General features: G+C 42.9%; 1 protein-coding gene across 1 annotated transcript in view; it reads left to right on the plus strand.

The window, feature by feature from the left end:
• The window catches only part of LOC129859632 (secreted frizzled-related protein 5-like), a 48,983-nt gene extending 38,465 nt beyond the window's left edge, over nucleotides 1-10,518 (plus strand). Inside the window, exon 3 of the mRNA XM_055929669.1 lies at nucleotides 1,272-10,518. Within this exon, the coding sequence (XP_055785644.1) occupies nucleotides 1,272-1,600 (329 nt within the window). The 3' untranslated portion in view covers nucleotides 1,601-10,518. The remainder of the gene's footprint in view (nucleotides 1-1,271) is intronic.
• Nucleotides 10,519-12,820: the final 2,302 nt, after the last annotated feature.

Raw genomic sequence — 12,820 nt, forward strand, 5'->3', positions numbered from 1 at the left:
CACACACACACACAGAGCAGTCCCATTTAACCCGCCTTCACGTGTATACATTACGCTGTATAAATGAATGTATTGGAGTCACTAGCTTAATACTCTGTTTGTCATAGCATATACGTATCTACGCTGTTGCTTTCTATTTGTGATTCACCAAAATGTAAACAACCATATAGAGGAATATACAGTGCCACATGTAGGAATATTTACATTATAAATGCTTTATAACTGGGTTTCAGTAAGTAAGAGAATAAAAACGTTTGTCATGGGCTGCGTTTCAAATGGCATCATTTTCCTTTTATAGTATGTTACTTTGTATGCCATTTTGGGACACATCCGCCAGTGTAACTTTCCATTGTAGTGTTTAGGTGCTCAATAGAGGGACAACGATTAGGGCGGACACAAACACACACACACACACACACACACACACACACACACACACACACACACACACACACACACACACACACACACACACACACACACACACACACACACACACACACACACACACACACACACACACACACACACACAGAGGATGTAGTCTTGAGGCAGTCCCAAGGTAATAGCGATTAGTTGTGTCAGGGGTAAATGATGACCCTCTAGAGCAGGGTTTCCCAAACTCGGTCCTGGGGCCCCCGGTGGGTGCACCTTTTGGTTTTTGCCCTAGCACTACACAGCTAATTCAGAACATAAGCAACTCATCATCAAGCTTTGATTATTTGAATCAGCTGTGTAGGCACCCATGGGAGGGGCCCCAGGACTGGGAAACCCTGATCTAGAGAGGTGTAAAGGTGTGCCTGGGGCGGGATCTAACCGTGTGTGTGTGCATCTGTGTGTGTGCGTGCGTGCATTTGTGTGCTGTCAAAGCAATGGCCAAGTCACAACCTAAAACACATGATTAGCTTTCATATACTGTAGTCTTTGAATGATCAAGTCCAATGTTAGGCTGATTTGATTTGCAAAATAATGGATTGTATGTTTTGTTTGTTTAGCTCATGGATTTAAGTTGTCTCTGTTTACCCTACCATAGATTCAAATAAGTTAAATATGTTGTTTAAAGGCAACACAATCATTAGGATGATCATCTGAAATAAAATTGATGTCATTGATCCAATTTTGTATATCTCTCCATATTTCCTCCCTCTCCATCTCTCTCTCTCTGTCACTTTCCCTTCTCGCTCTCTGCTTTCTCTCTCCCTCCTCCCTCCCTCTCCGCTTCTCTCCTCACTCCCTCTCTACGTCCTCTCTCTCTCTCCCTTCTCCCATAGCTATCAAGATGAAGATCAAAGAAGTGAAGAAAGAGAAGGGCGACCGTAAACTCATCGCTGCCCAGAAGAAGAAGAAGGTGCTCAAGATGGGTGTCCTGCGTAAGAAGGACTTGAAGAAGCTGACACTGTACATAAAGAATGGAGCCAACTGCCCCTGTGCTCAGCTCGACAGTCTTGGCAGTAACTTCCTCATCATGGGTCGTAAGGTGGACCAGCAGCTGCTGCTCATGTCCATCCATAAATGGGAGAAGAAGAGCAAGGAGTTGAAGTTCGCCATCAAGTACATGAAGAGTCATCAGTGTCCCACCTATCATACTGTCTTCCAGTGACCTTAGTGATACAACAATCACAACCCTACTCCCAGTCTTCCCCAGTTGTCCCTCCCTCTCCCGTCTATCCTTCCATTGTCCTACCTATCATACTGTTTTGCTTTGACACAGTGGAGATGTATCCTTCATATCCAGTGGTGTTGTGATGCCTGTAGAAGTGGGTATACTCTAATTCTGCCCAAAATAATCTCAAATGGCCCGCCCATCAAAGGAAAGGCAAAAAATATATATATTTTCCTATAGTTTTTATGTATTTTCCTATAGATTTTTCAGGTTTTCACTCTCAGAATCACACTTTTTTATATATAGAAAAACGATAACAAATGTATGTTCTAAGTCCACAATAACGCTCAAACCACATCAGGGGACCATTTTTGAGGCCTGGGAAAAATCGTAATAAAACATTTTTGGCAGGTAGTAGTTGCCCATTAATTCAGTTGTGCACCTAGCAAGATACCATTTATGCACTACAAATGCAAAATACAATAACTACATATTTTTTGACTGCATGATCTGTCTTCAAAGTATTTTTCTGTCTAGACAGACAACATTCTCTGATACTCAATGATATCCTCTGATCAACTGGTTTGTTATTGTGTCAGGAAACTTAATTCCACATTAATCAGATAATATACTTAGCCATTAGAATGGACCAAAGACTTTTGAACAAATCCGTAGTTACTGCATTTTGCCTTTGTAGGGCGGAATTTGGCTAGTGGTGTTTTTGTACTGTACAATGTCCTACTTGTGATGGCAGAGTTTGTAAAACAAATGCCCTCCCAATTGATACGGATCATCATGATATCATATTACCAGGTAGGCCTACTTTGTAGTCAACATTTAATTGGAAAGGTTTTTTGCCAGACATTTTCATTCAAACAGCCCATGATGACTGAATTGCACACCGATTTCGGACCACACTTTTTCAATACCTGGTTTGCATACCCATTGTTGCCTTAGTTAGCATTTACTGGTAGATATCAAAAGTTAAAACGTCTTTCCTACCTACCCTACTAATCTATGTCGTTCTTCTGTGAGCTGCTCCATGAAACAGCCAGTTGATAGCTGCGCGCTCTTGCTGTCTACTCTGAAACTAGGCTATGTGTGCAGCTCGCATGTGAATATACACCATATTTATAAAAGTATTTGGACACCCCTTCAAATGAGTGGATTTGGGTATTTCAACCACACCCATTGCTGACAGGTGTATAAAATCGAGCACACAGCCACGCAATCTCCATAGACAAACATTGGCAGTAGAATGGCCTTACTGAAGAGCTCAGTGACTTTCAACGTGGCACGGTCATAGGGTGCTACCTTTCCAACAAGTCAGTTGGTCAAATGTCTGCCCTGCTCGAGCTAACCTGGTCAACTGTAAGTGCTGTAATTGTGAAGTGCAAACATCTAGGAGCAACAATGGCTCAGCCGCGAAGTGGTGGCCACACAAGCTCACATAATGGGACTGCTGAGTGCTGAAGCGTGTAGCACATTAAAAAAATGTCTGTCCTCTGTTGCTACACTCACTACCGAGTTCCAAACTGCCTCTGGAAGCAACATCAGCGCAATAATTGTTCTTCGGGAGCTTCATGAAATGGGTTTCCATGGCCCAGCAGCCGCACACAAGACTAAGCTCCAAGTGTCGACTGAAGTGAATAAAATAAATAAATAAATAAAGTGGTGTAAAGCTCGAAGCCATTGGGCTCTGGAGCAGTGGGAATGCGTTCTCTGGAGTGATGAATCATGCTTCACCAGCTGGCAGTCCGACGGACTAATCTTGGTTTGGTGGATGCCAGGAGAACGCTACTTGCCCCAATGCATAGTGCCAACTGTAATTTTTGGTGGAGGATGAATAAAGGTCTAAAGCTGTTTTTCATGGTTCGGTCTAGGCCCCTTAGTTCCAGTGAAGGGAAATCTTAACACTACAACATACAATGACATTCTAGACGTCTCTGTGCTTCCAACTTTGTGGCAACAGTTTGGGGAAAGCCCTTCTCTGTTTCAACATGACTATGCCCCCACGCACAAAGCGAGGTCCATACGCAAATGGTTTGTCGAGATCGGTGTGGAAGAACTTGACTGGCCTGCACAGAGCCCTGACCTCAACCCCATCAAACACCTTTGGGAGGAATTGGAATGGCTGTGAGCCAGGCCTAAACATCCAACATCAGTGCCCTGGGAAGTCCCAGCAGCAATGTTCCAACATCTAGTGGAAAGCCTTCCCAGAAGAGTGGTGGCTGTTATAGCAGCAAAGGGGGATCAACTCCATATTAATGCTCATGATTTTGGAATGAGATGTTCGACGAGCAGGTGTCCACATACTTTTGGTAATGTAATGTATTTCACGTGCCTTGCATTTGTGTAGGATACTTTGTGCATTATTTCTTTATTGTACTACATAATTGATCCGATGTATACCGCCATTGCGCTAGAAGTACACTCATTAAGAAATGAAGGTAGAGGCCTCCCGGGTGGAGCAGTGGTCTAAGGCACTGCATCGCAGTGCTAGCTGTGCCACCAGAGATTCTGGGTACAAGCCCAGGCTCTGTCGCAGCCGGCCGCGACCGGGAGGTCCATGGGGTGACGCACAATTGTCCGGGTTAGGGAGGGTTTGGCTGGCAGAGATATCCTTGTCTCATTGTGCACTAGCGACTCCTGTGGCGGGCTGGGTACAGTGCACGCTGACCAGGTTGCCAGGTGTATGGTGTTTCCTCTGACACATTGGTGCGGCTGGCTTCCGGGTTGGATGTGCGTTGTGTCAAGAAGCAGTATGGTTGAGGACACATGGCTCTTAACCTTTGCCTCTCCCGAGTTGGTACAGGAGTTGCAGCGATGAGACAGGACTGTAACTACTACCAATTGGATACCATGAAATTGGGGTGAAAAAAGGGGTAAAAAAAAGAAGTGAGGGTATGCAGTGCTCACGGGGGATTAAGAAGTGAGTATACTTCCACTTACATTTTTTGGGGTATACGGCGTATACCTGGGTATACTCTCCACTAAGCCACTGTTCATATCTCACAAATACCTCTCATATCCTATTAGTATCGGATTAGTATTCCCATCTAGTCTGGTCGCAGATCTCTTTGTGCTCTTGCGAACTCCATTTCTGTCCTTGTCAAGCCAAAATGACAATGAGTGACAGGGAGTTGGGTATGATAGCACATACAGACTGGCACTCGGGCTAGTTCTCACCTGGCTATCTATCCCTCAGTCTCACCCAAGTCTCCCCAGTCTCTCTCCCAAGTCTCGCCCAGTCTCACACCAGTCTCCCACATATCCCACCATGCTCTAGAAAACACCCTCCATGCCCCTCGGCTCCAGACCCCTCCAGACCCCTCCAGACCCTCTAGACCCTCCAGACCCCTCCAGACCCATCCAGACCCTCCAGACCCCTTTAGACCCCTGTAGACCCCTCCAGACCCTCTAGACCCCTCCAGACCCTCCAGACCCCTCCAGACCCTCCAGACCCCTCCAGACCCTCTAGACCCCTCTAGACCACTCCAGACCCTCTAGACCCATCCAGACCCTCTAGACCCCTCCAGACCCTCCAGACCCTCTAGACCCATCCAGACCCCTCTAGACCCATCCAGACCCCGCCAGACCCTCTAGACCCCTCCAGACCCTCTAGACCCCTCCAGACCCCTCCAGACCCCTCCAGACCCTCTAGACCCCTCCAGACCCTCTAGACCCATCCAGACCCCTCTAGACCCCTCCAGACCCCTCCAGACCCTCCAGACCCTCTAGACCCATCCAGACCCCTCCAGACCCTCCAGACCCCTCTAGACCCCTCCAGACCCTCTAGACCCCTCCAGACCCCTCCAGACCCTCCAGACCCCTTTAGACCCCTGTAGACCCCTCCAGACCCTCTAGACCCCTCCAGACCCTCCAGACCCCTCCAGACCCCTCCAGACCCCTCCAGACCCTCTAGACCCCTCCAGACCCTCTAGACCCATCCAGACCCCTCTAGACCCCTCCAGACCCCTCCAGACCCTCCAGACCCTCTAGACCCCTCCAGACCCCTGTAGAGCATTCCAGACCCTCAAGACCCCTCCAGACCCTCCAGACCCCTCCAGACCCTCTAGACCCCTCTAAACCCCTCCAGACCCTCTAGACCCCTCCAGACCCTCTAGACCCATCCAGACCCCTCTAGACCCCTCCAGACCCCTCCAGACCCTCCAGACCCTCTAGACCCCTCCAGACCCCTCTAGACCCCTCCAGACCCTCTAGACCCCTCCAGAGCCCTCCAGACCCCTCCAGACCCTCCAGACCCTCCAGACCACTAGTCCAAACATTTAACCTTTTTGTGGCCCAATCTCCTTTCTGCTACCCACCCACCCCCTGTAGACTATTCTGATAACTCACTCCCTAGCCCCTACCCTACAGTAGCACTTTCTCTAGCCCCTACCCTAGCCCCTACCATACAGTAGCACTATTTTATACCTGACCTGAGAGCCCCAAAGAAACCCAGACTGTCCTGGGTTTGAGATGGTTACTACAGATTTTTGATACAGAGGTGGTGGTGTTACTAACCTGCCATTTTGGAGTCAACGTTTATCACAGACACAAGGTGACGGGATCCTCCAAGACACTATTAGATTGTTAGATCCTATAAATAAAACAATCACATGTATATTTTACAGATGTCCCCTTATCATTATGACGATAGCAGAGGGGGTTAGTAAAATGTATGGTAAGACTTGCACAGATTGCGGTAAGGACAGTGCTTTTGGTGCTTTGAATGATTTTATAATTCTTTGAAAGAATGCAGACATTGGAGTAAAGCAAGCTTCAAGATTTATTAATAGTCAAAAGGGAGAGTTTATGCTTTTGAGAAAAAGGGGTAAGAGAAAATGCATGTGTAAAGTTTGAGTTAAAGGTTGTGCCCTTGTCAAAGCCGTTTGTGTGTTCAGTAGACACTGAAATAGACAAGTTAACTGTCTGTCCAGAGTGGATATAGAAAGTTAGGTAGCTACTGATGACACCTTATTTGAATGTTCTGTCATACGCTCAAAATCATGAATGAGCTGGATCAGGTATTTCCTGAAAACACAGACGATGCAAAATTCCAAGGTTTTTCAGAAAACCTTATTGGAGAATATCCACATGTCCTCTCTATTCCCTCCCGATTCCAGGAGTATTTCAACCAGGATTTCTAGAAAACTTTTTCAGAATTTTTCAGGCCGACACAGAAACATTATGGAATATTCAAATAACGTGTTTCCATTCCTTGTTATGTTTCTCATTTTATGTAGATAAGAATGAACAAGTTAATTAAATGAAAAAATTATAATAATTGGTTGTTGATATCAGAAATATCAAAAAGAAGATGGATGTATGAATTCCTAGAAAGAAGAAGATATGGATGGATGGATTCGTAGAAAGAAGAAGATATGGATGGATGTATGGATGGATTGATGCTGCCACTGACTATCGTACAGAGCAGCCTGCATTGGGACCACAGGCCTACTCCTCAGAAAGAGATAGAGAGAGAAGGATACTAAATCTGACAACAGAAAGAAAAAGAGGAGAGGCCAGAGAGAGACTCATATTATGGAATAAAACTACCCATTGGGTGGTGAACTCTCTGGTTCTCACTATGTTTCACTAACACTATTGAAATATGTCACTTTTTAGTAACGCTTGATTTCTCTAGTTACCAGGTATTTACCTATGTATTAAAATATATTGTGAGAACATATCGGTTCATTTGGGAATTGAGTGTAATATAGACCAGAGAGTACCTTTTGTTAGAAGAAATGTCACATTACATACCAGATGACAATTCCAGTAGTAAAAGGGCTGTAAAGTGACAGCGTTCAACTTTAAAATGAAAAAAATGAATTTGTTATAATTTGCTTGAATTATACTTTATGGTATGGTACACCAGTAATCATAAATACAGACATAGCACCTGAATTCATGAAAAGATGAATTTAACTTACGCAGTTATGTTTTTAACCCTTTAAAACTTTAAGTAGTTCTGTTACTGAAACACTTTTTATTGTTTTGCAAAAGTAAATAAATCAAATATAGTTGACATTTTTATAAAGATAACTATCTTAATGGTGCCATTTATTTTCAAACCAAAAGATATATGTGATTTTGTCATTCACTATCTAACGTTGTTTACTTTATGGAACTTTTAGGCATTTTTGTTTGCTTCTCTTTCTACATTTCTAATACTAACTCAAGTCTAAGAAGGGATAAGATAGTAAAACAAGGGACCACACACACGAGCGCACACACAACAGCCTCTGTCTCAGAGGGCTAAGTCACCTTTTCTAAGTGCCTTTTCTCCAGGCAGCACTAGCGATTATGTGGGTGTCCTCCTTCTCTGGTCCTTGTATGTGTGTGTGTATGTGTGTGCGTTTCCTCCCACGTTCCAGCCTGTCTCCTCAGTAGCAGGTCTGAATATGTCTGGAGGAGCTCCAGACAGCCCAGCACAACGCCCAGCTGTCCCCAGCCCACACTGCCTCTAATCAGGCTACACACAGACTAGTCCCCCCGGGCTGAAGCTGCTACCCGGGTCAAGGGGAGAGAGGGAGAGAGAGAGACAGAGAGAGAGAGATACAGAGAGCGAGATAGAGAGAGAGAAATAAATAAATAAAGAGAGAGAGGGAAAGCAAGGGAAAGAAAAAAGGGAGAGATGAAGAGAGAGAGAGAGAGAGAGAGAGAGAGAGAGAGAGAGAGAGAGAAGAGAAAGAAAGATGGATAAAAATAGTAAGATGATTCCAACAGACAGAGGCTGCATTTCTGACACACTAAAATGAACACACACAAATAAACATCCAATAACAAACATTCAAATGAGTTGATAGTTCACACTTTCTCCAAATACATTCTTAGACAATGCTGTACTGTATTTGTATGAGATATAAAAACCTTCCTCTGTTGAACCGTCTCTGGAACCACTGAACCACCCAGGAGGGGAGGAAGAGACAGAGTGAAGGAGGAGAGAGCGATAAAGAGAGAGAAGGGGGGAGGGAGAGAGAGAAAGAGTGAGAGTGAGAGAGAGACAGACAGACAGGATAGAGAAAAGAGAGAGAGAAGGGAAAGAGAGAGAGAGGGACAGACATACAGACAGAGAGCTAGCAAGGGAGAGGGACAAGAGAGAGAAGGAGAAGGAGAGGGAGATAGACTTTCTGGCTGTGTCCCATCTCCTGTCTATCTTCACCTCCTCAAAGGTCACTTAGCGTGACTAATGAGGGCCTGATGAGGGACCCAGGACACAGACAGGAGCCAGCTTTGTCCCCTGGTCCTCTTGACACACACATGCACACCAGCACATGTGCACGTGTATACACACAAAGACACACAAAGACACTCACAAGGATGCATATCCACACGCACGTAGACACACAAACACGCACACACACACAGACACGGCCAATATCAAACTAATTCAGATCCTCCATCAGCTTCTGTCAGACTGTCAAGCCTGGCTGGTGTCCTCCACCCTGCTTTCCCAACAAGATCTCACACTGACATGGTTTGACTTCAGTATTCAACGTTTGTTCAGACGGGGGATAATCATCCAATTTTGACGGTTAAGTTTAGGTATTAATTCTGAATGGTTACGATAAGGGTTGAGGTTTCGGATAGGGTTAAAACAAACATAACAAAAAACTCAGGAACTGCATGTTGCAGATATAATGACTAGACCAAACACAATCTCCTGTACTATTCCAATCTATCTGACAGGAGATCAAATTTGATCTACACAATACATTTCTATCTGATTATTCTGTATATTTCCTTTCTCCTGAACAGAACCCATGTGTAGATAATCAAGTCAAACCAATCAACCAATGATATTTTTACAGATAACTATAAATTAGTTGTGACACTAAACTACAGTATACCACTTTCAACATGCCACTGAAAAGGTTGAAAGCTGTAATACATGTTATGATACCTGAAAATACTGCAGAGAAATTCAAAGAAATGTGAAAACATTGCAGACAGGGAGTTGGATGCTAGACAAAAACATTTTAGAACCTCTTTGTCTATCTGAGTGTTCTTATTTCAAACACACAGTAAACCATATTTAAAGGGATGGTATAATAAGCTATTAACATGATTTTCCACCCACCTTGGCTGTCAAGTTTTTTATATTTAGTTCCCTTAGACACTTAATAGCTATATTTTAACCGTTACTGTTAACATTCTCAATAACAGTTATTGTGCCTGTGAAATAACACTGTAATTACTTTTAGAGCACAATTTTATTAGTATGTTGTTACATAATACTTGGGTAATTAAATTGCATAGCAATGAGCCGAGAGATTTTGAAATTACTGTGCACAAGATTAGTGATTGTACCTTATTCCACTTGTGTAATAACTCCCTTTTTTTTAAATTATAAACCAATATCTAAAGTCTTATTTAATAACCATGTTGCTATTGTAGTAATTACAAGGTTACTACATATATGGTATATTGTATATGTACGTAATATGAACTTGATGTCAAGTGTTACTGTACCTTATGTTTAACTCATTAAGAAAATATATTTTAGACAACCGTTCCAACTCCAATGTTGAGATGAGTCCATGTCCCTCACGAACAATTGCCTAGATGTACCTAAATGCCTGATTGATTTACATTTGTATCCCTTTCTATTATTTAGATTGATAAATGTGAATGTTTGCCATGTTTTATTTGATTCAATCATGAACTATTTAATTATAGGCTATATATTAAGATTCATACCTGAAAGACGTACAAACCATGTAATAATGATCATGTATCTAGAATACCTAAACTAATTGTTGTAGTTTTTGGGTTCTTCATCAAATATTTCGCAGCCATCAAATAAATATATAATTTTTTTTCAGAGAGGTATTCAAAATACGTTCAAATATTTTAAAGAAAAGAGGACAAATTCATTAAAATGCCATTATTTGTGCTTTAAAATATTATTGTTTTTTCTGAGACCTGTTTATGAATATCAAAGGAAATACTTGCCTTCAGTGGATTCTCTACATGTTCCACTACCCTTTGACTACCTTGAGTATTTGAAAATGTGATGTTTTCAAATAAACTACAAAATACAAATATTTTCTACCCAGGTCTGAAGCACACGCAAACTCACACACACACATGTGCACGCACACACCTACCCACACAAACAAACACATACACACACACATGTGCACGCACACACCTACCCACACAAACAAACACATACACACAGCATGAGAATAGGTCTATTTATTGATGTGTAGTGATAAGGGTAACATTTTTCACAGTTGATTAGAGTCTTTCTGTCTGCTTGTCTCTGTTTACAAACACACACACACACACACACACACACAGACACACACACACACACACATGCACACACACACACACACACACACACACACACACACACACACACACACACACACACACACACACACACACACATGCACACACACACGCACACACACACACACACACACACACACACACACACACACACACACACACACACACACACACACACACACACACACACACACAGACACTCACACTCACACACACAGATACACATACACGCACACACGCAAATCCTCACGCACACATACACACACACGCACACACACACACACACACACACACACACACACACACACACACACACACACACACACACACACACACACACACACACACACACACACACACACACACACACACACACACACACACACACACAGCAAACTTGTATTACATCTTGATCTAGAGAGAGATGACTGTGATTGCATAGAGTCCTGGATGTATAACAAAGCCAATTTGAAAGGCCTAGGGAAAGGATAGTAATATATTCCAATCCAGACACAAGAGTCAGAAAACAAGCACACACGCATGTATACACACACATACACTAACACACACACACAGGTATGTTCCTGCTTGGTTGCTGCTTGGGCCACTGGCTGCAGACACAGTCGTATTCCATGTCAAGGTGGATAGGAAGAGAAGGGAGATTGAAAGGTCCAATCTAGAGAGAGAAATACTCACAAATAAACACACACACACACACACACAAATAAAAAAAAATACAATCACTTTGGCACTAATTTCGGGAACCTTGATGTCATTTTTCAAAACTCTAGACACAAAACTCACAACCAATGATCAACACTTTTTCCAATTGCTTGGATACAATACACAAAAAGCTAAGATCAGTTGTTCATTGAACTAAAATCACCTGTTCAAAATGATTCAACTTAACATCAAAGTATTACCATTTCAAAATGCAATTCACTCATTACATCTGAAATGACTGTCTATTAATTTAATTTCAATGATCTAACTATCAATTGATACAACTGCTCAAAATGATAAGTAACTGTTGCGTTACTCTTAATGCATAGTTTTATGGAAACTGACAAACAATATTCCATGTTTAGATCATGAAAGTTTCAGGATAACGAGATCCTTTTACACCAATTACCGTGGAACATGAACCAATTGGACTACATTATCTATGGATGTAATATTTCATCATCATTCTTTATCAGACACTGTTTCTATGGTCCCATGTACCACTTTTCCAGACCATGTTTTCAGATTTGACATTACTGTACACTCACCGGCCACTTTATTAGGTACAACTATCTGGTACTGGGTAAGACCCCCTTTTGCCTCCACAACAGCCTGAATTATTCACGGTGTTGTACGTTAAGAGATTCCTTCTGCACACCACTGTTTTAAACAGCTGTTATTTGAGCATTTGTGGCCTTTCTGTTAGCTTGAATGAGTCTGGACATTCTCCTCTGACCTCTCTCATTAACAAGGTTTTTTTTGCCCACAGAACTGCCGCTCACTGAATGTCTTTTGTTTATCGCACCATTCTCTGTAAACTCTAGAGACTGTAGTGCATAACAATCCCAGGAAGGCAGCTGTTTCTGAGATGCTGGAATCACCATGTGTGGCATCAACAATCATATCACAGTCAAAGTTGCTTAGATTACGCATCTTGCCCGTTCTAATGTTTGGTCGAACAACAACTAAAACTCTCTTCTCTATATACTCTATATATTGAGTTGCAGGCAATTACATGATTCGCTGTTCGAATGTAACCTTCCTTGATCAGCTAAATCAGGTCTGTAGAGCTGATGGCATGACCTATGTCATTGTGTGGGATAATGTCAGGTTCCACCATGCTCAAATGGTGCAAGCATGGTTTCAGGCCCATCCACAATTTACCACCCTGTACTTGCCCCCATA

Source organism: Salvelinus fontinalis, chromosome 1 (assembly GCF_029448725.1).
Source record: "Salvelinus fontinalis isolate EN_2023a chromosome 1, ASM2944872v1, whole genome shotgun sequence".
NCBI lineage: Eukaryota > Metazoa > Chordata > Actinopteri > Salmoniformes > Salmonidae > Salvelinus > Salvelinus fontinalis.